Source organism: Dama dama, chromosome 2, assembly GCF_033118175.1.
Source record: "Dama dama isolate Ldn47 chromosome 2, ASM3311817v1, whole genome shotgun sequence".
Taxonomy (NCBI): Eukaryota; Metazoa; Chordata; class Mammalia; order Artiodactyla; family Cervidae; genus Dama; species Dama dama.
Window position 1 is genome coordinate 8,887,753 of NC_083682.1, and position 23,750 is coordinate 8,911,502.

The 23,750-nt window shown below is 43.3% G+C and overlaps 2 protein-coding genes across 6 annotated transcripts in view; both read left to right on the forward strand.

Moving 5' to 3' along the window:
- Positions 1–5,096, forward strand: part of ATL3 (atlastin GTPase 3) — a 41,140-nt gene extending 36,044 nt beyond the window's left edge. For both annotated transcript variants that reach the window (XM_061165080.1, XM_061165071.1), the window contains exon 13: positions 666–5,096. In XM_061165080.1, coding sequence (XP_061021063.1) covers positions 666–752 — 87 coding nt within the window. In that variant the 3' untranslated portion in view covers positions 753–5,096. The remainder of the gene's footprint in view (positions 1–665) is intronic.
- A 4,095-nt stretch (positions 5,097–9,191) lies between these two features.
- The window catches only part of PLAAT3 (phospholipase A and acyltransferase 3), a 31,213-nt gene continuing 16,654 nt past the window's right edge, over positions 9,192–23,750 (forward strand). The window contains exons 1-2 of one of the 4 annotated variants that reach the window (XM_061165095.1): positions 9,192–9,294; positions 9,745–9,820. In XM_061165095.1, coding sequence (XP_061021078.1) covers positions 9,806–9,820 — 15 coding nt within the window. In that variant the 5' untranslated portion in view covers positions 9,192–9,294; positions 9,745–9,805. Of the gene's footprint in view, positions 9,330–9,379; positions 9,532–9,744; positions 9,821–23,750 lie in introns of those variants that run through there. The other 3 variants (XM_061165105.1, XM_061165119.1, XM_061165112.1) reach the window with 3 other exon arrangements.

Below are 23,750 nucleotides of genomic sequence, written 5' to 3' on the forward strand. Positions count from 1 at the left end.
GTTCAATAGTGATAGAAGGCATGAGAAACATGCCTTTTTATTTTTTTTTGATAGGCCTTATGTTTTATTATTGTTCTTTAGGATATTAATGTTTATTCCTAATATTTTGTTTCCATGCCTAAAACCTGCTCATTAATGCAGAAAGCTTTCCAACTTAACATACATTGTATTCTTCACGGGAAACTTTTAAATACATGCTCATCAGATATAATTCCTGTGTGATTATCTCCCACATCCAAGGTTAGTTTGCTTCACTGAAAGTCATGAGCTTTGAAAAATATGAATTTAGCAAAATGTTCTGTTTTGAGATCTGCCAGTGGATGGCATCTCTTTCACTTCCATCAGTTCATCAAATCAGTGGCTTTTGATATTACATGATCTCCAGGTTTACAGATTTGAGACTCTGCTTTGTTTTTCTGAGTAGCAGGAACAGATTAGTTGAGTTAGAAGCTTGTGAATGCTGGTGAGCTGCCCACCCACCAAAGGTTCAGCTGACCTACTTTCTGGGCATTAGCAGCTGCCACAGGCTCCTTGACCTTTTCATTCCCTAATTTTCAGTCTCAGTGTAGACAGAGATTTTTGAAAGTTTGTCTGTAATGGCTTGCTCTTTTGACACTGTGCTGTAATTTTATTAACTGACATGTTGAATAAATGGACTTTTGCAGGCCACTTCTCACATCGGTAATTCCACTCAGGCTGCTGTAAGGGATGCAGTTGCTGGGAGACCACCCTCGGATAAAAAAGCTCAGTAGCATCCTAACAAGAGGATCAGACAAGAACCCTTCTAGCTCCCTCTGATTTCTGGGCTTCTGCGACGGCCACAGGCCCAGGTCTCCAGGAAAGCAGACCCGGGACCGTCTGGGAAGAGCTGAAACACGGCACTAATAAATGAACAGACCTTTCCTGTGGTTTCAAATTCTTAAACACACTTCCATTTCTCTTGGAAGCATTTCTTTTCCTTGCTGGTGTAGATCCAAGCTTGAGTCTGTTTTCTTATTACTCTGCTTTGTGCACTTTATGGGGGAAAAAGCTAAAAGAACAATGGAAATGCGATTTTCAGTCCTTTATGTGCCGCTTAGTGCCTTTTAAGATTGAACCCATGCTTTCGAGGACTTGATCGGGAGGAAATTGAGGACACTCACATGAAAGATGCTGTTTTGAGGTGAATTGTCAGTTTGTACCGTACTCTTTTGAGAAGGATTCCTTTTTTAAAAGTTTACAAAACTTGGCAAAAGCTTCAAAACTAAAGACATTAAAAATGATGCTATTACAGTTTTTAAATCTTATGATATTAGAGAATTGTGTTTGCCACATAATATGGAAAAATTGTATTTAAATCTACCATACACTGAAATTTAAAGTCTGTTTCTTGACAGGCTGGCAGTTTTGTTAGAACATATTCTGTTTTTTTTTGTTTGTTTTTTTTTTTTTTGCCTTCATTCATTCCTGTAGCTTCTTTCTAGAAAAGAGGCAAACATGCCTTGAAAAACCAGAGCTGCTTATAATAAAAGGAATGAGTTGAATACTTCAAGGAAAAAACTTGAGTTTAAATGAACCATATGACCTCTGATAAGTCATCTGAACTTGTGCCTTGGTCAGACTCGCTGATTGTAGGTTTCTGTCTATACATATGTGTATTGTACGTAACTCACTCACAGCTGTCATTCATGAGAACAGAACTTTATCAAGGACTAGAGGAAGGATTTTTACCAAACATGCTGCCTTTAATTGATGTCCTGTTTCATGTGGCTTGGCAGTACATCAGGTCTTTATCCACAATGTTTATTTGCAGTCTCCTATTCATGGTCTGATATTTTTAATAATGAAGCTAAAACTGTCAGTTTTATTTAGTGAATCATCCTTTATTTAATTTTATATGTGACTAGTCTGGTAGCTTTAAAGTATCTTTGGCTTAGTAAGGACCAAGTCCCACCCAAGTTTGGATATATAATATCTAGAAAGTATCTAAATTCTTTATTTACCTTGATTATATGATAAAAATTTTTGTCTATCAGTTGCCTTTTCCTTTGTTTATCATGGTGAATTGTTTTGGATTTTAAAACTTCATACAACTTGCCTGCAAGTATTTATATAAGCATTCAGGTATATGAGCCTTAATTCTTAAGATAATTTTTTTGTTGTGGGAGGGAGGTAGGGAATTTTAGGCAAATTCCGAGTGTAAGTTCTATATAGGTGAAGTATGAATGGTGGAAAAAAGTATTTTCTAGTCTGTCATCTTTTTATCAAAGAGTGTTTCTCTTGACTGTTTTAACACTTTACCACTCAAGTATTTTTGTAAGTTTTGAATTAATTCTAAGTGTTTAATGTATTTTTCATATTTACATACCATCTTGCTCCGAAGTTCTTGCTATTTGATTCAATCATGGTTAAATTTTAGAAAAATTCCAACTTGTTCTAAAAACTGTTTACTTGCATATCAATAATACTTAGCTTTATTAAATTAAAACCTTAGTTTTGAAATTTTGGTGCATTTTCAAGTGGCCTGTCATCTTCCTGAAGATTGATACTTATTTGCTAAAGGCCTTACAGATGTTGACATACTTAGCTTTTAATGCACCGTATAAGCATGTTTATAGATTTCAGAAGAGTTGTCTAGAATTATCCTACTTTTAATGGTGAGAAAAGGATGCTATGTTTAAAACTTATTTCAATACTAAAATACTAGATTTTAAAAAAATAAAAAACATGCAATCATGTATGATTTAATGAAACCTTAGAATTTAGTTACTGTTTAAATTCACCGAATTTCTGTTTTGATCATAAAGGAATAACTTTGTTTAATTACCCTGGGGAAACCTTTTTTTTTTGGTCTTATTCTGCCTCTGGAAATTGTTTATAGTTTTTTCAGTGAGGACTTTTATGAGTTTTCCTTTGCCCTCTCTGTTTTTTTTTTTTTTTTTTTTTTAAAAGAGAATTGATGACTTTATATCAACTTTTCCAATGAAAGGTGCGTTCTCATTGCTGGCTGTAAGCAGTCCTGGGGAGGTTTATGACCAGGTTGAAGAGAATGCCTCTCTCTTCTTACGCGCCTCAGCTGTTGGTTGGTGGGTCAGGGACGGTACTTAGGACGGTGAGGTTTGCCGGCTATGTGTTTCTCTGGCACTCCTGCCTTTCCACGCAAGCAAGCATTTTCAGTTTGCACATTCCTAAGAGTATATGGGGCACATTCCCTACTAACATATAAAAGGTTTTCATAATTTTCTATGAAAAGAATTCATTTTAGGAGAAGTTAAATGTTAAGTTTTTTTTTTTTTTTTTTTAATACTTCCAGTTAGCTTCCAAGTAAAAATAATAGAATCAAAATCTCAGTCTTTCATTGATGACTCTTTCTAGATTGGTGTGTAGACAAAATGAGGGAAAACTATCATGTAAGATGATGAAATAGCCTCAGAGTCATACCTTATTTTAGCAGTATACCAAGAAAGCTGTCGCATGGAGGTCTCTGTAGTTTCACATTTGGTAGAGTTGCTTATGAGTATTGTTTTTGTTTTACCTGGTCTTTCCTTTTTTTCTCTTTCGTGAAGTAAAATGCTTTAGGTGAACAAACAGACAAACTGCCGTGTACTGGCAGTGCATTTAACAGGTTATACCCAGCGTTCCACCTGGCTTATGAAAATGGTGTCTTGGATAAGTATGTATGAGTTATAGAAAAATTACATAGTTGATTTAAGTCCAGGCAAAAGTGATTAAAAAGCACATAGTTTTATTTTTCCCTGGTTTTTTAAACAAAATAATGTAACTTATATGGATATCTTAATAGAGCTATTTTTTCCCCCCATGAAACTATTGAAATGTAATTTAGGATTATTTAGGATGGCTGCCATCTAAGGTAGCCAACACAGGTTGCATCATTTGGCTTAATGTTTAGATCCATCAAAATTTTAGTCAAGGAATAGGGGCATAGTGAAGAAAAACTTCAGTTACTAACATACCAACTATTTGTGTAGGTGGTGTTTTAAAATGACATTCTGAAGCCCACTTGTAAGAGACTATTTGCAGTTGAATAGTTTTCCTTCTGTGAAGTCATGTTGTAACTGTGTTTTGAATGGTGGCTGTCTTCTATCTTGACCTGCATAAAACAGCCCTGGGAGGCATGTTTAAAAAAATTCAAATTGCTAGCTTTGTACCCAGGGATTGCCCTAGTGGATCTGGGTCTGGGTTGTGGCCCTGGAATCACCACTTTTAAAAATAGCATCACAGGTGGTTCAGAGACCACAGTGGGAGAGAGTGATCTGAGGGATGGGAAGGAAGTGCAATTTGGTGCTGCCTGAAGGCAAGTGGACACCTTTCGCCTGAGTTTCAGAATAGGCGGTCTCCTGCCAGATACAGTCACCGAGAGTTCAGTGTCAGGAGTAACAAGGATGCATTTAGTCCAGAGGATTACCCAAGCTCTATGAAAATGTTTCTCTAAATTAGAAAGTCCTAGTGCCTTCTCTGAAAAATGAATGTACAAGTATCCTATTTACCAACAGGTGTACTTAGGATTAAAAAAACTAGTTTGAAAGTTGTTTTTCTTTGAAAAAGCAAAAATTTAGCACTGTGACTTGAACCTCTAAATCTTTTCATGCACAGAAAACCATAAGCCATAAATAAAAATGAACAAAAAGGACAGAGAGGATCATAAATTTGAAGATTAGTGACAGAGTACCCCTTACCAGGGGCTTTCAAGATTAATCTAAGGGCAGAAAGATTTTAGAAGAAATTTTTCTTCTTGGGAAAGGAGTCTCACATGCCAGAACTAAGATTATAAATGTAGTATTCTTATGACCAGGGGAAGATGCATCTGATTCTCAAAGTGTTCCAATTTAGATACATAAATGCTGTCATGGACTTAAGCCTTAAAGGAGTTAATACTAATTTTGAGCATATACAAATTTTCTTCTCTGATTTCTCTTTCTTTAAAAAAATGATTTGTTAAAAGCACTTTCTTCCTCCTAGACTTTTTGAATGGCTTTAAAATTTAATATACTTTTTAAAAAGTGCAATGGATTAGATTATGCTATTAGTATATTAAAAGCATGTTTCTGTTTCTTAGTTTTAAGGTCATTTAATGGAATAAAGATCTCAGCACCGTGTTACTTGTGTTTTTCCTTTCTCTTTAATATGGGAAGATGTGTTAAGTAGGTTTGGGTTTGGTAAAGTGAATAGGATCTCTAAGCGAATGAAAACTTGGTGTCAAAGGTGGCAGTGGTAAGTGGTTTGAGTGAGTCAGCTTTCTCTGTCCTGCAAAATAATACCGCACTAGTGTCTTAATCTCTAGCATAATGCCAGAGAAAGCTGTGCTGTTGACCGTATTGTGTAAGATGAAGCACAGATTTTATAGTTACATGGACTTGTGAGGACCTTTGAATTTGGAGCACTTTCATTTAGTTGCCCGATCTAGAGCCAACTGGTTTAAGTGGTTCGTCTCTGGGAGTGGGGTGAGGTAAATACAGCTCTACTGAAAGCTTTCCTTTTCACTGGTGACCTTGGAGGCAGTGAAGAAGTTGTTTGAACTCAAATATTGACTGATCACTTTACAAACCCCATTCAGCCCTACAATAAAAAGATTTCTTTCCTAGTTTGAAACATAGACTGGATGGGGTCAGTAGCCAATCAGCCAGCCATCCATCCCTGATCATACCAGGCTGGGTGTTGTACTGAGTTCACAGTTTAGTAGGAAAGGGGCAAACTCACAAGTTAATGTAATATGGAGAGTGTGGGGAGTGTTGATCCCTCCATCAGTGTAAGCTGGGGGGCAGAAAGGAGCAGGGTGGGGAAAGTGGTCATGTGTGGATGAGGAGAGGTCAAGCAAACTATGCTTCTCTTTGGTGCATTGATAGACACTTTTGCCTTTGATTACTGTTAAACAGTTTGCCAAAGATAAGTCCAATGTTGATTAGCTTAATAATTAAAAGAATATTTTAAATGAAGCATTTTCTTGTAACTGGATATCTAGAAGTTACACTGGCGTGAATCAAATGTCAACAGGACTATTATTTCCTGGCTGCATCACTTCCTCTTGCAGGTAGATTTCTTCCACGCTGCTGGGGAGGGCAGGAACAAACGGTTCCAGGCTTACATCATTCCACTTGACTGTCCCCAGAGGAGAGAGGCTTTTTGACCCATTGCCTATTACAAGGTGTGTGTGTATTTTATATACATACAAACCTCCATCCTAGAGGAAGATTCTGACTGGTCTGCCTTGGGTCATATGCTCTTTCCAGGGTCCCTGGCTCCCTTGAGGGCTGGGGCATGATAGAGAGCCAGATGTAGGTCACATGTGTCCCTACTCAGGGTGATGGGGGGGTACTGTGACTCGTACCAGAACCAAGCAGAGTCGCCAAATGAGAGAATGCTGGCCAGAAGCAAACGTCCTCTGCAGTTGTCAGTTCCCCAGACTGGCCATTTAGTGGAATGAGAGCCTGGAACATCTCGGGAATGTGCTTTTAAGGGGAAATAGAGGTGGTTATGCCGCACATTTACTAGTGGAAGCTCTGCAGGGCCTCTCAATAGGGGTTTATTCTCACCTCTTCAGTAGGGTTTGAGGGGTTGCAGACCTAGGCAATTCATGAGGAAGTTACACTTCACCTTCCTTTCCTAAAAGCCTGATTTTTCTGGTCAAAGCAATCTGTCAGTCAGTGTACTGACATCGCCTCCCCCGAGTGACCTGGATACAGATCAAAAGCCTATTCACTTGGCTGGTGGGGTACCTTTCCCCTGAGGAGCGATCTGGTTTGGAGTTGCTGTTTCACATCAGAGCTTTCATGTTGTCACATAATGCTCTGTGGCTTCTGTTCCCTTAAATGCAGTTTGTCTGCCCACACTTCCTCCCCTCTCTTGCTCTCCTCTTGCCCTGGCCCTTGCTTCTCATACCTGCCCCACCTGCTCAGAATCCCTGCAGGGTCTTTTAGGTCTGCTCTGCGTGTTGTTCTGTAGTTGCCAAGTCGTGTCTGACTCTGTGACCCTATGGACTGTACCCCACCAGGCTCCTCTGTCCATGGGGTTTCCCAGGCAAGAATACTGGAGTGGGTTGCCATTTCCTCTTCTGGGGGATCTTCCCCACCCAGGGACTGAACCCACATCTGCACTGCAGTGGATTTTTGATTGCTGAGTCACCAGGGAAGCCCTCTTGGCATGTAACCTTGTGCCGTTTCCTCCCTCTTTCGTGGTTACTCCTTCCTCAGAGACAGCACAACAATGGATTCTCCTGGAGGAGAACCCTCAGCAGGCAGAGAAAGGAGAGATGGCAAGTAATGAAAAATTAATATTTTCCACCTGTCACAAGAAGGATGGGCCTCCATAGCTGTGGCTGCAGAAAAGACCGGAAGAGGCTTCGTAGGCAGATAGCAGTTTGATCCTGGCTGTTTTGAACTTGGCCGTCCCCTCACATCATGGTGATGGACTTGGAATGGGGCTTAAGGACAGACTGCCTTGTTGATGATGGTGGTGGCAACACGCGGTAGCTTCTCTTGGGGACTTCCCTACAGAGCTCCACCTTTGAGAGCTGTGTGAAAGGTGAAACCAAACTTTCTGACATCCCTGCCCCTCAGCAGGGATGTTGTTTTTCCTGGCACAGTCACAGAGGGAAGAGAAAAAAGAAAGTAAAAAAAGTGACATCTGGGCTGATTGAAAGCAAAGATTAAGGAGAGGCAGGAATAGGTGTGGTTTCCTCAAAACCAAAACTTGCCATTCTGGGTTTGGATGGCCTTACAGATAATCTCTTGCTCAATACACATAATACGATTTGTTGGGTGAGTAGTATGCACATAAAACTTTGGTGTTTATTTCAGTGCCTCTGACCTCCTTGCTGGGAAGCTGGTTTGTGGATAAGCATGTACTTTTCCTCCTAACAACAGCCAAGAGGTCCCCAGTGAGGACTTGCCCCAGGCCAGACATCAGGCTCCCACTTTATATATATGCCAGGCTTCATCTGTTGCTCTCCCTTTGGGGAATGCATTTTTGTTGTTACATTGTGTACATGCTCAGTCCTGTCAGACTCTCTGCAACCCCATGGACTATAGCCCACCAGACTCCTCTGTGCATGGAATTTTCCAGGTAAGAATATTGAAGTGGGTAGCCATTCCCTACTCCAGGGGACCCAGGTATCGAACCCATATCGCCTGCATCTGCATCGGCAGGTGGATTCTTTACCACTTGAGCCACCTGAGACGCCTATCTGACAGCAAAGCCGTATATGTTTTTATACATTATCTTACATCTTGTACAATATCACCACCACCCCAGTTTGCAGATGAACAAACTGAGGCTCAGAGAGGGAAGGGTGCTCTTGACCCTGTAGGTTCAGGATTTGGCCAACGGGTCCTGATTCCAAGCTCAGTGCCAGCAGCGAAGGGTCAGGAAATAGTGATATACCAGAACTGTTTTTATCCCTGCAGAGTCACAGCCCAGTGCACAAGAAGGGCTTGTGTTTGGTCATTCATTCCTTCATTCGTGAAATGCCTACCATGTGCCAGGTTGGTGCCAGATTTGGGGGATATCTGATGGCTTGGGACCCAATAGTTAAAAATACTTTCTCTCTGCTAGGCCCTTGCTTTTAAATGGTTTTAAAAATTAATATACAATCCCCCGTTATCCTAGGAGGATGTGTTCCAATATCCCCAGCGAATGCCTCAAACCGGAGGTCCGGAACCCTAAAATAACCTCAGCTTATCCATAATTCTGTCTCTCCTTATTTTTTTTACCCAGCAGAGGGCAGATAGAGAACTCGTGGATAACGGGGGTCTAAGACCGTGATGCTGGGAGGGATTGGGGGCAGGAGGAGAAGAGGACGACAGAGGATGAGATGGCTGGATGGCATCACAGACTCGATGGGCATGAGTTTGAGTAAACTCCGGGAGTTTGTGATGGACAGGGAGGCCTGGCGTGCTGCGATTCATGGGGTCGCAAAGAGTCGGACACGACTGAGCGACTGAACTGAACTGACTGACGGTAGTTTTAAACTACCCACTTGAGGGGATGAGCAAATTGATTACACTGCAGTGCGATTTGTATAGATAGGTATAAGAGATCTTAAACTACTGAGGGTGGGGGAGCCCCTAGCTGGGGTCAGGGGGCTCCTCTGCTTAGGGGAGGGTGTGCGGAGAAGGTTCGGGGTGAGCGGAAAGCATCCTGGCCTGACTGCCCCAGAGGCCCCCTGGGGCGTGGAGCTCTGCGGGGCTCTAATTAGTCACACGGGGAGTGGCCGAGTGACCTCACGCTGACCTGCCCTCTGCGGCCATTTAACTGGTTCCCTTCTTGGTGGATACCGCTACTGCCTTCCACGTTCGCGAGGTGGGTGGAGAGGTACTTCCAAGCTCGTAAGGAGGGTGAGACGCTTGGGGTGGCTCTCCCGGTGTCCCAGGCTGTGTGGGGGATGGAGAACTTGGGTGAGACTGGAGTAAACAAATTAGTTCGGTTTAGCTGAGCACGCGCGCGCGCGGCGCCGCGGACTTTCTGGGGCGCGGCCGCCGGGGCAAGTGACACCGATCGCGCTCCCCGCCGCTGCACCGCCAGCCTCTCCGGTATCAGGTGAACCTTCCTGCCCGCCTTGCGAGGGTTCATGGCCAGGTGCCGGGGCTAGGAGGGGGCCGGCAAGGAACTGGAACTGAGTGAGCGGGTCGTTGCCGGAGAATTTGGAGATCAACTGGGCACGATCTCCTCCGCCAGAAGCCACTGGCCCCTGGGGTCTTGGGGACGCGGTTTCTTATTGCTGACGGTGACTCCCCCTCCCTCCTGCCTCAGGCATTTACAGCTGATCAAGTCAACTCGAGACTGAAATCGAGGGCCGCCATCACCCAGGAAGATGCGTGCACCGTTTGTAAGTAAGGCAGGCGGGTGTGGGCTGGGGGTGGGGGCCGTGTTTGGGCGGGTCTGAGTCATCAGAGAACCGGTCCTTGAGGATGTGCGGGCCACACCTCCATTGGCCGGTGGGCTTCAGGCGGGAGACGGTCAGTGGTTAGAGCTGTCTTAGTGTGAGTACTTGTGTGGGTAGGTCCTGTTTGCCTGAGACAGGAGCAGGGCCTACCGGAGCTGGGAGGCAGCGAGGACAGACTTGCTCCGCCTAGGTCCTGTCTGCCTTCCTGAAGACCAGAGCGCCTGGAAGGGCCCCTGGAGCACAGTCTGGGGCTGCACCTGATGCAAACCCCCCGCTCCCCGCCACCGCCCGGATTTGACCACAGGGGCGTTTTTCTGGCCTCGGCTGAGACACTTCATGGCGCCCTGCCGGCAGTTTACCAGCTTTCACTTTCCCAATTTCTGATCTGTGATGTGGTTCAGAAATCATAAAGGGGCTTAGCATATGCTTCCTTTCAACCCTAGCAGGACCCTCTGCAGAGAGGTTCGAGCCTGGCTTTTGAGGAAGACACCCCTGGGATAATGTTCACGATCGTGTTCCCTAGCTGCGGCACTTTGATCACGTTTCCAATCCCACAGTGACGATTATGTGACTTAATACTTCTGAAGTGCTCAGAACAGTGCTTAGCAGACATATTAAGTGCTCACCTGTAATTCATTGTTGTGATTATGATTATTGTTTAATCCGTGTAAAGAGCTTAAGGCAGCGCCTGGTATTAGGGTGTACCTGGCATATTTGATGCTGGGAGTGGTCTTTTAAAAACATTCCTCTTCCTTATCTAACAACACTATTTTCAGTAATAATCATGAAATAAATATTAGTAATGGCAGGAAAGTAAACACAGTAAAGCTGCTTCTGTTGAGCTTTGTATATGAAATCATGCCAGTGAAAAACTAAAAATTGTAAAGTAGGGTAGATGTTATAGAGAAAAATAGAAGTAATGGGTTAATAGTTTTTAGTTGCATTAATGTAATTTAGAAGAAAACTTGTTCTTATAGTTAGGTTGGTTATAGTCATGAATAATGACAACATTCCAGTTTCTGTTTTGGAACTTTTTCTGAAAAGTTGTCCTTGACTTTGACAAAACTGATCTTCTTTGCATATGCAACTCTCAGTAGAGGCAGACTTGTCAATGTATCTTGGCTCACAGTTGATTGAAGAACAGCTTTTATTAATTTCAAAAGTTTCTCTCATATGAAACAACAGATATACAAATAGGAAAAGCCTTAAACATTAGAATCGGTTTGTCAGAGATTCATAAAAATCCCATTTTGTAATAAATTCCAGAAACTGAAATGCTGCCTATATCTTAAAAAATTAATTTTAGTGGCTTTTATTTTTAATTTTATTTATGTTTGTTGATCTCTAGGTTTTTTGTTTGTTTGTTTTGTTGTCTGTGCCGTTCAGCTTGCAGGATTTAATTCCCTGACCAGGGGTAGAACTCAGGCTCTAGGCAGTGAGATCAGGGAGTCCTAAGTACTGGACTGCTAGGGAATTTCTGATTTTTTATTTTTATTTTTAAAATTTATTTTATTGGCATATAGTTGATTTACAATGTGTTAATTTCTGCTGAACGGCACAGTGATTCAGTTATATATATGTATATGCACACATATATATTCTTTTTAATGTTCTTTTCCATTATAATTTATCACAGGATATTAACTATAGTTCCCTGTGCTATACAGTAGGACTTTGTTGTTTATCCATTCAAAGGCTTTAAAATATATCCACATTTAAAACATTTTGACTAAAACATCTTCACCAGAAAATCCATCGTAAGTTTTTAATTTATTTGGTAAAATTCTCCCAAGTTTTTCTTCTTTGGCAAAAGTCAGAGAAAATGGCTGAATGATGGTGAACTTTGACATTTATTTAATCCATTGCTTTAGAATGAGAGTTTAGTTCCCAGTGAAATTGATTCAGACTTTCAAACACTTGTCTTTTAATCTCTTTCCTTCTGGTGCTGGGAGCGCAGACTTCTGTTTAAACACAGGAAAATGTAGGAAGGGATTGGTAGCCCAAACTGTCCTGAAAGTGAACTCGAACCATTCTGAGCCATTCAGAACTTCCTGCTGAAGCAGACACATGGAGCTGAGTCTGTGTGTGTTGGAGGTTCACTGTATAGCTAGGTGTTCTCTGATTAGACTTCCACATAGAAAACTAAGCTTTTCAAAGAACAGGAATGTGTGCTAACGTAAAGCTCGCATGCATGTTATTAAATCTCGGCAGGAATCGCATGAGTTAGAACTTAGACCATTATCACTGATGCTGTTTAGAAGTGTTGGCATATGGTGAGAATAAACAGCAGATGGATTCTTGGTATGTCTTATTGTTTTAAAATTCTCTACAGACAACTCTCACCTCTTTGTCTCCACCCGGAGGATGGGTGCACTTTCCCACTCTGTGTATGCCACGGCCTGGCTCTTATGTGTGTGTGTGCGCGCGCTTTGTCGTGTCCGACTCTTTGCAACTGCGTGGACTGTAGCCTGCCAGGCTCCTCTGTCCAGGGGATTTCCCAGGCAAGAATACTGGAGTGGGTTGCTGTTCCCTTCTCCAGGGGATCTTCCCAACCCAGGGATCAAACCCACATCTCCTGTATGACAGGCGGATTCTTTGCCACTGAGCCACCTGGGAAGCCTGGCTCTTAGGACTTGACAACTGTAGTTATTCTGATAGAGCTCCCTGGATCTCCCGGGGTTGGAGAGGCTGCATATCTACCATATGGGCCCACGTGTCTCCAAGCCCTTTAGTCCAGCCCGAGGCCTCCAGGTCAGTGCCACTGTGTTCTACTAATACATTTGCTTAGGACGCGTGGTCCAAGAGCTTTGCCTTCCCTTCTCCATGCACCCTGTCTTTAAACCCGTGGCTTGTTGAGCAGCTCCTGCTGGGTAAGTGAAGATCCAAAGGGCATCTGAGGCTCCAGATACGCAGAAATTTTTTAAAAATTTATTTCAAGCTGGAGGATAATTGCTTTATAGTGTTGGTTTCTGCTGTAAAACAACACAAATCCACTATAAGTATATACACACATCCCCTCCCTCTGGAGCCTCTCTCTCACCCCCACTCCCATCCCACCTTCTAGGTCATCACAGAGCCCTGAGCTGAGTTCCCTGCGCTACAGAACTGCTTCCCGCCAGCTTTCTATTTTACACATGGTACTGTACGTCTGTCAGTGGTCCTTTCTCAATTCATCCCATCCTCGCCTTCCCCTCCTGTGTCCACGAGTCTGTTCTCTACCTCTGCATCTGTACTCCTGCCTGCAGATATGCAGAAATTGATGGGCCTGCTCTGGGCTCTGACTTGAGACTCTTATGGACCTCTTCACGACCCTCGAGGTTTGCCTGACATCCTGACAGATCTCTGTGGAGCTAGTTATGGTGCAAAGGGGAGGAGGGAGAAGTGGATGCTTCAGGCAGGGCAGGGGTTCATCTGCACCGTGGAGGGGCTTGAGCAGGAAGCAGAGCGTTCCTCTAGCCCACAAACCTCTGCTGAGGACGTTGTATGTGCCTGGCGGGCTGGGCAGGGAAGCCGATCTCTCCTTTCCTGGGGGCTCAGCCCGACAATTACAGTCATCATTATAGATACACCAAGCTGTGGCTGATAAACACTCTCCGCTGGGAAGTCAGGGGGAGGCGCTGAGGAGGCGGAGACATGAGGGATGAGCAGGAATTTGCTAGCAAACAGTCAAGGGCCTTGTAGGCCTAGAAGACAGTGAAGCAGAGGCAAAACTCACCGTGGGGGTGGTGAGCAGCTGTCAGAAGCTTGGTGTGAATTACTGGGTGCAGCGAAGAGAACTTGGCCTTTGGGTTCAGGAAGACCTGTGGTGTAATCCTGGCATCACTTCTTTTTAAAAATAATTTAGTTAATGAATTTATTTTTGACTGTGCTGGGTCTTCGTTGCTGCGTGGGCTTTTCTCTAGTTGTGGCGAGTGGGGCCTGGTCTCCAGTTGCAGTTCGCTCCTTATTGCTGTGGCTTCTTGTTGCAGAGCATCGGCTCTAGGGCAGGCGGGCTTCAGAAGTTGAGGCTCCTGGGCTCTAGAACACAGGCTCAGCAGCTGTGGGGCACGGGCTTAGTTGCTCTATGGCATGTAGGATCTTCCCGGATCAGGGATTGAACCCGTGTCTCCTGCATTGGCAGGCGGATTCTTTACCGCTGAGCCAGCAGGGAAGCCCCCTGGCCCCACTTCTCAGGAGTTCTCTTGGGCAAGTTACTTCCCATCTCTGAGCTGTTTTCTGGTGGTTAAAATGGGGCTGCTGTAAGGATTCCAAGTAACTTGTGAAAACCGCGAGGGGTGCCTGGTGGCAGCGGTGGTGGTTCCCAGATGAGTTCAGGGGAAGTCCTGGCTCCCGTGGGCTGACGTTCAACACGTGGAACAGGTTTGGGGCTTGTGGGGGTCAAGAGCCTGGGAAGGTGGATGAGTTTTGCCTCCTTTTTCCAGGATGCCCGTGACCTTTGGGTTGCTGGGGCTGGACTGGTGCCTGATTGGAGCTGCCACTGTCCCTCTCCCAGAGGCTGGGAGGGAAGAGGTCATGAGTCAACCCAGCCCCTCCTCTACCTTCTTGCTGAGCCTGAAACTGGGGAGTCTGGTCTCCCCCTTCACCCAGTTCCCTGCACCCACTCAAGCCTGGGGCATGAGTTTGGGACTTTCTAACAGGTGTTAAGTGGATTTTAGAGTTCTCACCCTCATTATCTCATTATTCCTGACACAAACTCTGCTGGAGAAGCTCAGAGAGGTTAAGTGATTCCTGAAGGTCACACAGCAATAGAGCAAAGGGGCCTCAGTCTCAGGTGGACTGGGTTCTGCTTCTGAAAACGCAGTCTCAGACAGACAGTATTGAGGGTGGGCTCCTCCGGGGCTTCTTTTCTCCCTAAAGTCTTTGCATCAAAACTCCCAACTCTACTGGCAAAGTCCGTTCTTAGCACCCTCCCCGGACTTGAGGGTTTTGCTTTTGTTTTGAATTACGTGCCTCTCGTGGGTTTCCCCAGAGTATCAGAAATGGAGTGGATAAGATGAGGGATTTCCACACTCACCACAGCATGTGATTTGGGAACAAAGAGAACTTGCTCTCAGGCTGGGTTTCACAACCTCCAGAGTGTCTCCAGTTGGTCCTGGAGCTGTCTGTGAACCTTCCAAATCAAGAATAATAAAAACACCCCCAAGAACAGTGGCAGCAAAAACTGCCATTTACAGAACACTACCTATTTGCCAGGGCTTCCCAGGTGGCACTAGTGGTAAAGAACCCACCTGCCAATGCAGGAGACACATGTTCTACCCTGAGTCAGGAGATCCCCTGGAGGAGGGCATCACAACCCACTCCAGTATTCTTTTTTTTAAAAAATTAATTTGTTTATTTTAATTGGAGGCTAGTTCCTTTACAATACTGTGGTGGTTTTTGCCATACATTGACATGAATCAGTCATGGGTGTACATCCGGAACCCCCCTCCCACCTCCCTCCCCATCCCATCCCTCAGGGTTGTCCCAGTGTACCAGTTTTGAGTGCCCTGTTTCATGCATCGAACTTGGACTGGTCATCTATTTCACATATGATAATATACATGTTTCAAAGCTATTCTCTCAAATCATCCCACCCTCACCTTCTCCCACAGAGTCAAAAAGTTTGTTCTCTCTATCTGTGTCTCTTTTGCTGTCTTGCATATAGAGTCATTGTTACCGTCTTTCTAAATTCCATATATATGCGTAAATATACTGTATTGCTGTTTTTCTTTCTGACTTACGTCACTCTGTATAATAGGCTCCAGTTCCAGTTTCATCCACCTCATTAGAACTGACTCAAATGCATTCTTTTTAATAGCTGAATAATATTCCACTGTGAATATGTACCACAACTTCCTTATCCATTCGTCTGCCGATGGACATCTAGGTTGCTTCCGTGTCCTAGCTATTGTAAACAGTGCTGTGATGAACATTGGGGTACACGTGTCTCTTTCAATTCCCACTCCAGTGTTCTTGCCTGGAGGATCCCATGGACAGAGGAGGCTGGCGGGGTACAGTCCATGGGGTCGCAAAGAGCCAGACACTACTGCAGCGACTGAGCAGGCCGCTATGTACCAGGTAGTGTTTGCTTCACAGATACTAACTTATGTGATCATCAGGACAGTCTCCTGAATCCTGTGCTGTAATTACCCTTATCTTAGAGCTGAGGGAGCTGAGGCTGGGAGTTAGGTAACATGCCCAAGGCCACTCAGCTAATAAGTAGTACAGCTAGAATTTGAACCCTGGCTATGTGGCTTCGGCGCCCCAAGGCTGTAATCAGTATGCAGTTTCTAAAAACCAAATGCATCCTGATTTAAACACAGCAGTCATGCTCACTAGCCTACTTTCTGTATTTTTTTGTATGCCTGAAATATTTCATTAAAAAAAAACCCCAACATTGACAGCCTCTTCAATAAATGGTGCTGGGAAAACTGGACAGCTACATGTAAAAGAATGAAATTAGAACACTTCCTAACACCATACACAAAGATAAACTCAAAATGGATTAAAGACCTAAATGTAAGACCGGAAACTATAAAACTCTTAGAGGAAGACATAGGCAGAACACTCAGTGACATAAATCAAAGCAAGATCCTCTATGACCCACCTCCTAGAGTAATGGAAATAAAAGCAAAAGTAAACAAGTGAGACCTGATTAAACTTAAAAGCTTTTGCACAGCAAAGGAAATTATAAGCAAGGTGAAAAGACAACCCTCAGAATGGGAGAAAATAATAGCAAATGAAACAACTGACAAAGGATTAACTTCCAAAATATACAAACAGCTCATACAACCCAATACCAGAAAAACAAACAACCCAATCAAAAAGTGGGAAAAAGACTTAAACAGATATTTCTCCAAAGAAGACATACAGATGGCTAACACATGAAAAATGCTCAACATCGCTCATTATTAGAGAAATGCAAATCAAAACTATAATGAAATGTCACCTCACACTGGTCAGAATGGCCCTCATCAAAAAGTCTACAGACAATAAATGCTGGAGAGAGTGTGGAGAGAAGGGAATGCTCATGCACTGTTGGTGGGAATGTAAATTGATAGAGCCACTATGGAAGATGGTATGGAGATTCCTTAAAAAACTAGGAATAAAACCACCATATAACTCAGCAATCCCAATCCTAGGCATATACCCTGAAGAAACCAAAATTGAAAGAGACACATGTGTCCCATTGTTCATTGCAGCACTATTTACAATAGCTAGAACATGGAAGCAACCTAGATGTCCATCAACAGATGAATGGATAAAGAAGTTGTGGTACACATACACACAATGGAATATTACTCAGCCATAAAAAAGAATGCATTTGAGTCAGTTCTGGTGAGGTGGATGAACCTAACCTATTATACAGAGTGAAGTGAGTCAGAAAGAGAAAGATAAATATTGTATTCTAACACATATATATGGAATCTAGAAAAATGGTACTGAAGAATTTATTTACAGGGCAACAATGGAGGAACAGACATAGAGAATAGACTTATGGACCTGGGGAGAGGGGAGGAGAGGGTAAGACATATGGAAAGAGTAACATGGAAACTGACACTACCATATGTAAAATAGATAGCCAACAGGAATTTGCTCTGTGGCTCAGGAAACTCAAACAGGGGCTTTGTGTCAGCCTGGAGGAGTGGGATGGGGAGGGAGGTGGGAGGGAGGTTTGGAAGGGAGGGGATATACATATACCTATGACTGATTCATGTTGAGGTTTGACAGAAAAGAGCAAAATTCTGTAAAGCAATTATCCTTCAATAAAAAATAAATTAATTAAAAAAAACCCAACGTTGCAAACTTCTGACGAGGGGGCTAAATGGGGCTGAGTGTGGGTGGACTGGAATGCTTCCTTAGTGGTCTTGAATGAAAAATAAAAAACATTCCTTTTGCTTTGTTTCAACCCTTGGGTTGAAAATTCTTCTGGAAGTGCCTTTCCTTTCCCCTCCAGTCTTGTGCAGTGCCCGCACCTGAGGTCTCACACCGGCTCTGAGTTGCAGGAGTGAATGGGGGTTATCATGCAGGGGCAGGTGGTGAAATCTGCTAGAGGGCCGGGCGGTGTCCCTCCTCCTTGTGGTGGGGACGAGGTGGGGGTTCAGGTTCCTGACTGGCTACTTGCGGGCTGACGCTGGGTAAGTGACCTCATCTCTTAGTCTCAGTTTCCCCAACTGCAAAATGAGGTATGTCTGCCCCTCTCTGTCTATCTAGCCTTCTCTGCCCTATGGACACCCCCTCCTGTGGTTCTCCATCTGGGCTGCACAATAGAATCACCCGGAGGCTTAAAAAAAAAACAAAAACGCCAGGCCTGGGGCCCAGCTCAGGGATCCTGCTTCTGACCCAACCCTGAGGTCGCTCTGAGATGCCTGCACTACTGTGCTTTTGCTCCTGTCTGCCCCCACCCCTGTTCACCTGTCTCCATCTGTCTGCTTTCCGTCTATCTGCTTTTCTGCCTCCTCTGATTGCAGCAGAGTGTGAGGGTTAAGAGTGAAGGATTTGGGGGGCTTCTCTGGCAGTCCAGTGGTTAAGACTCAGTGCTTCCACTGCAGAGGGCACAGGTTTGATCCCTGGTCAGGAAATCCTGTCTGCTACATGGTATGGCCTCCCCTCCCCCCCCCCCCCCCAAAAAAAAGTGCAGGATTTGGGTTTGAATACATGCTCTCCCTCATTTTTCAAGTCTTCAACAAAAATCTCAGGTGCTGCCTTTCCCAGGAGGTCCTCTTCTCCTGGTCTCTCTCATACCCGTTTCAGCCAGGTTTTTCCCTCCAACTCCCAATAGGAGCTGTTCTAAAGATCAGCAGTGACCTTCACCCCAGACCGCTCCTCTGATCTCCAGACTCACACATGCAGCTGCCCCGCTCCAGGTGGACATTTCAACCCAGTGTACCCTCCCCGCCAGCAGCCTGCCCATTCGGCCTCCTGGAAACCTTGAAGTCACATTTCACTCCTCTTTCTTTCAAACCCTCCTTCATTGCAACAGCAAATCCTGTGGAGTCTACCTTCAAAGAAGTCCAGAATCCATTATTTCTCATGCTCTGCTGTCCCCATCTTGTCTGAGTCATCAGCTTCTCTCTCCATCCTCCATCCTCCCCTCTCCTCCTCCCCCCTGCACTCCAGCCACGCTGGACTTCAGGCTGTTCCTTAAACACACTCCTACCTGTCTCCTTGGCTTGAATGTTCCCGGCATCGGCAGGGCCTACTCTCTGCCTTCCCTGGCTCCCTTAGACTGTTGCAGCCCGCGTCCTCCCCTCCCACCCCTGCCCACCGCATTGCACTCCAGACCACTTAATCCTGTCCTACCTTTTCTTTCTTTTTGTTTTTATTTGATATCTCTTCTATTTGATATCATCATTTACTGGGGCTTCCCTGATGGCTCAAACGATAAAGAATCCTCCTGCAATGCAGGAGATCGGAGTTCGATCCCTGGATCAGGAAGAGTCCCTGGAGAAGGGAATGGCCACTCACTGCATGGAGAATCTCATGGACAGAGGAGGCTGATGGGCTACCGTCCATGGGGTCACAAAGAGTCACACAGGACCGAGCAACTAAGCGCACCCACGCTGAGGCTTTAAATGCATTTGAAGAATTTCTCTCTCTCTCTCTCTCATACTGAACAAGAGCTCTATGAAGACAGGTATCTTGGCTTTGTTCATGGGCATAGCCCAGGTACCCAGCTCTGTGAGCCTTTGTTGAATGAGTGAGCAAATGAATGAGTCCTTTGACCCTCCCAGGCAGAGGTGAGCATCCCCAAGGTGAAAGAATTCTCAAGGGGTATCATTGACCAGTTACACCACTTCCCTAAGGTGGGAGAGGGTGTTTGTTAAGGGCAGGGTGATTCTGCATGCATGCTGGCAACCTCCTCTCCTGTAACTTGGGCAAGGCTTGGGTCTGAGACCATAGCTCGGGATGAAGGCTGGAGGCTTGAGGTCAGGAACCCAGTGAGTTCTGGAGCCCATCAGCGTGAGAGTACATCACATGCTTGTTTTACTGCTGTTGTTATTGTTGTCATTGTCCCAGACGCCCTCAGTGCTTTACGTCTGCCTCTCACAGACGTAAGAGGAGTTTAAAGACATATATAGTTGGAATGAATAGGTGGACATATATGTGATAAAGTAAATACAATAACACAATGGTAGAATCTAGGTTGTGGGTATATGTTCACTAAAAAATGCTTTCAACTTTGAGCATTTGAAAAATCTTCATAATAAAGTGGAGAAATAATAAAGCTGGAAAGTATGCTATAAACTTAAAAATGCTCATTGCAGTAAAGCTGGAAAATGCAGAAAAATGGAAAGAAACAAAATAATCACAACAACCACCTTTAGCCTGAGCACCTGGAGGGAATCTGTTAGGATGTTGCTATATATCTTTCTAGTCTTTTGTGTATTTATTTTGTTACATAATAGTAATTGTAGGGATTACCCCAGATTGAGCACACTGATGTTTATCAAGCTTTACATTGTTTTCTGATTCTAAAACAAATATATATGTATTTACACCTCTGGTAAACTAGAAAAGAATTAAAAAGAAAATTAATATCCCAAATTCCACAACTAGTAATAAACACAGTTTACATTTTGGTGTATTTCCAGTTTTTTTTTTTTAATGTGTCAGTTTTCCTTTTGGAACAAAGTTTAAAAAAAAATACCATTTTGTGTAAAGGTTTTTTTTTCTAACTTAAAAAATTGAGTTATCCTTGACTGTAAAACCTTTTTATTAACCATTATATTACAGGCATTTCTTGTCCTTAAGTATTCTTTTAAAATATAACTTTTAAAGCATAACTGTACAGTATACTATAAATATGGCAAGATTTAACTAATATCTTTATGTAGGATATTTAGATATCTATTGTTTTGTCATTAGATGTGATTTTGTGACATCTTTTGTAGGCATTTCAGGTTATTGTTAAGATCTGGTCTATAAAGATGTGGGTCAGAGAATATGAATATTTTTAAGGTTGTGTGCATGCATGCGTGTGTACTAAGTTGCTTCAGTTGTGTCCGACTCTTTGCGAACCTATGGACCGTAGCCTGCCAGACTCCTCTGTCCAAGGGATTCTCTAGGCAAAAATACTGGAGTAGGTTGCCATGCCCTCCTCCAGGGGATCTTCCTGATCTAGGGATCCAACCCACGTCTCTTACGTCTCCTGCATTGGCAGGCAGGTTCTTTACCGCTAGCGTCACCTGGAAGCCCATTTTTAAGGTTAGTGATACAAATTGCCAAATTGACCTTCAGAAAAGTTGTACTGATTTATACTCCTATCAACAGTGACTGAGGGTACCTGTTTACCTGCATCTTTTCTTATATTTAGTATTAGTATTTCCCTGAACTGTTTTTAATTAACTTTTATTTGATTACTAGTGAGCTAGAATAAGTTTTCTTGTGTTAGTGGTAATATATATTTCTCTTTATAAAATTATTTATTATACCCTGTCTCCATTTTTTTCCCTGTTTCAGTGTTTAAATTTTTTCTTGGTTCATGAAAATTCTTTATATATTAAGGCTGTCATTTTCTTCCAGTTACTCATGGTAGTTTGTGGTGTTTTTTTCAGTGCACAGAATTTTCTGGTCTGGCTCTTTTGATTACAAGCAGCCCACTTAAGCTAGCTCAAGTAAAGAAGGTTTATTCTAATGACACATGTGGAGGGGTAAGGGGAAAACCTAAGTACAAGAGCTATAATACGGCTGGGCCGCCCAGGGCCTGGGAGGCAGTTCAGGATCATGGTGATTCCAGGCACTCTACAGCTGAAATTGTGCATCTCTAGTGCTCCACCCATGGTGTGACTCAGCTAGCTATTCTTGACGTGCCTGCTTCTTTCTCTCCCACTGTCCACAGGGGTCTTCTGCTTGGTCATAGTGGGTGTGAGAACTCCAACCCTTGGTTTGGCCTGTGGTTCACTGGGGTCGCTCTTGTCTCTCCCATGTCACGATTTTTCAATTTTAGCTCTTGTGTCAAAAGCTATTTTTAAAATTACTTGCTGCAGATTTTTGAGAGTGAGAGAGAGGACCATGGAGGATCCCAGGACGCTGACCTCCTTGGGGTCCGTGCCTTTTTCTAGTCCAGCTGGCGGAGGCTGGGATGCGGTGGTCACGTGGTATAAAATATGGCTGCCGGGGCAGTCGGGATTGTGGCTGGTCATCTTCTCTTAAAAGGGAGTATGAACATAATAGGCAATGATAGAAAGTTTAAATAAGAAGTGCTTTAACATTTTTTCAATCATAAAAACTTTCCCCCCAAATGTTTATTATTTATTTATTTATTTTTGACCGTGCTGGGTCTTCACTGCTGCGAGGTTTTCCTCTAGTTGCGATGAGCCAGGTCTGCTCTCTAGTTGCAGAGGCGTCTCTGGTTGCCGAGCATGGGCGCCAGGGTGCGTGGGCTTCAGTAGTTGCGGCGCCTGGGCCCTAGAGCACGGGCTCAATAGTTTCGGCACACGGGTGTAATTGTTCCAAGGCATGTGGGATCTTCCCTGATCAGGGGTCAAACTTTTGTCTCCTGCATTGGTAGGTAGATTCTTCACCACGGAAACCTATGAAAACTTTCAACCTTTTACTTTATGCCTTTTTTTTTTTGGACTTTATCTTTAGAATGTCTTTCTCTATTCCAAGATCTGATATGTATCCACCTATATTATTTTCGGTTTTATTTTGTGGTTTTATGTGTTATTGATACATTTAAATGTTAATGATTTTTAAGCATTATTATCTTGGTAATATTTACAAGCTTCAAATGAAAGGTGGTTTTAAGAGGTTTTGGTGACAGGAAATATTCACCTTTTCCAATTAAAAAACTGCAGGGTCATCAGTATGAAGGATTTTTTCCCATCTAAAAGTATTAAAATTTTTTTTATCGTAAAAGTAATTCACATTGATTAAAAACAATAAAATAATATAACATAAAATGTAAAAGTCTCTGAATCTCAATCCCCCACTGTATGGAGTATATAACAGTTTGATGTATTTTCTGTAGCTCATACATAGTGTATAATATGTTTTGCTTATAAGTGTACAATTATTTTTAAAAAATAATTTTTATACGGCTATAGTTGATTTACAATGTTATGTTAGTTTCAGGTATACTGCAAAGTGAATGTGTTATATGTATACATATACCCACTCTTTTAGATTCTTTTCCCGCATAAGCCATTGCAGAGTATTGGGTAGAATTCCCTGCGTTATACAGTAGGTGCTTATTAGTTATCTGTTTTATATATAGTAGTGTGTACATGTCAATAGCAATCTTCCAGTTTATTTCTCCCTGCTCTGCTCCCCCCAGAGCCATAAGTTTATTTTCCACATCTGTAACTCTATTTCTGTTTTGTAGATAAGTTTATTTGTAGCCTAGTTTTAGATTTCACATAAAAGCAATATGTTTTCAATCACAATGATGTTTTCTAAACAAAAATGGGATAATGTTTTCCAGCTTATTTTTTTGATTGCTTCTGTGTCTGCTCATGTAAAACCAACCTGTTCCCTCTATTGGCTGTATATACATACACATATAAGATAATTTATTTCATTGGTTCTTATTAGTGGTCGTCTAGGTTGTTTTTCCGATACGAATTGCGGAGGCCAGACATTGTTCCCCATTTGCTTGCTAAGGAAAATGGCTGTTACACAGCTCATTATAAGCTGTGCTTTTGTGGAGAGGATAAAGACGTTTTGTTCTGAAATCCCGTGGGCGCAGAGTCTCAGCTTTGCCTTTGTCATCGCCTGTGTCGTGTGGGAGAGCCCTGGCTACTGTGCTTGGGAGAATTTCTGGCTTCCTGCTGGCTCACCTGTTCCTGGGAGAAGAACCACTGGATTTTAGGGCTGGGGATCAAGCTGAGTGAGGGACGGGTCACTGTTTGATCCAAACTTAAGGGCCAGAGAGGGAACAGTTTACTAT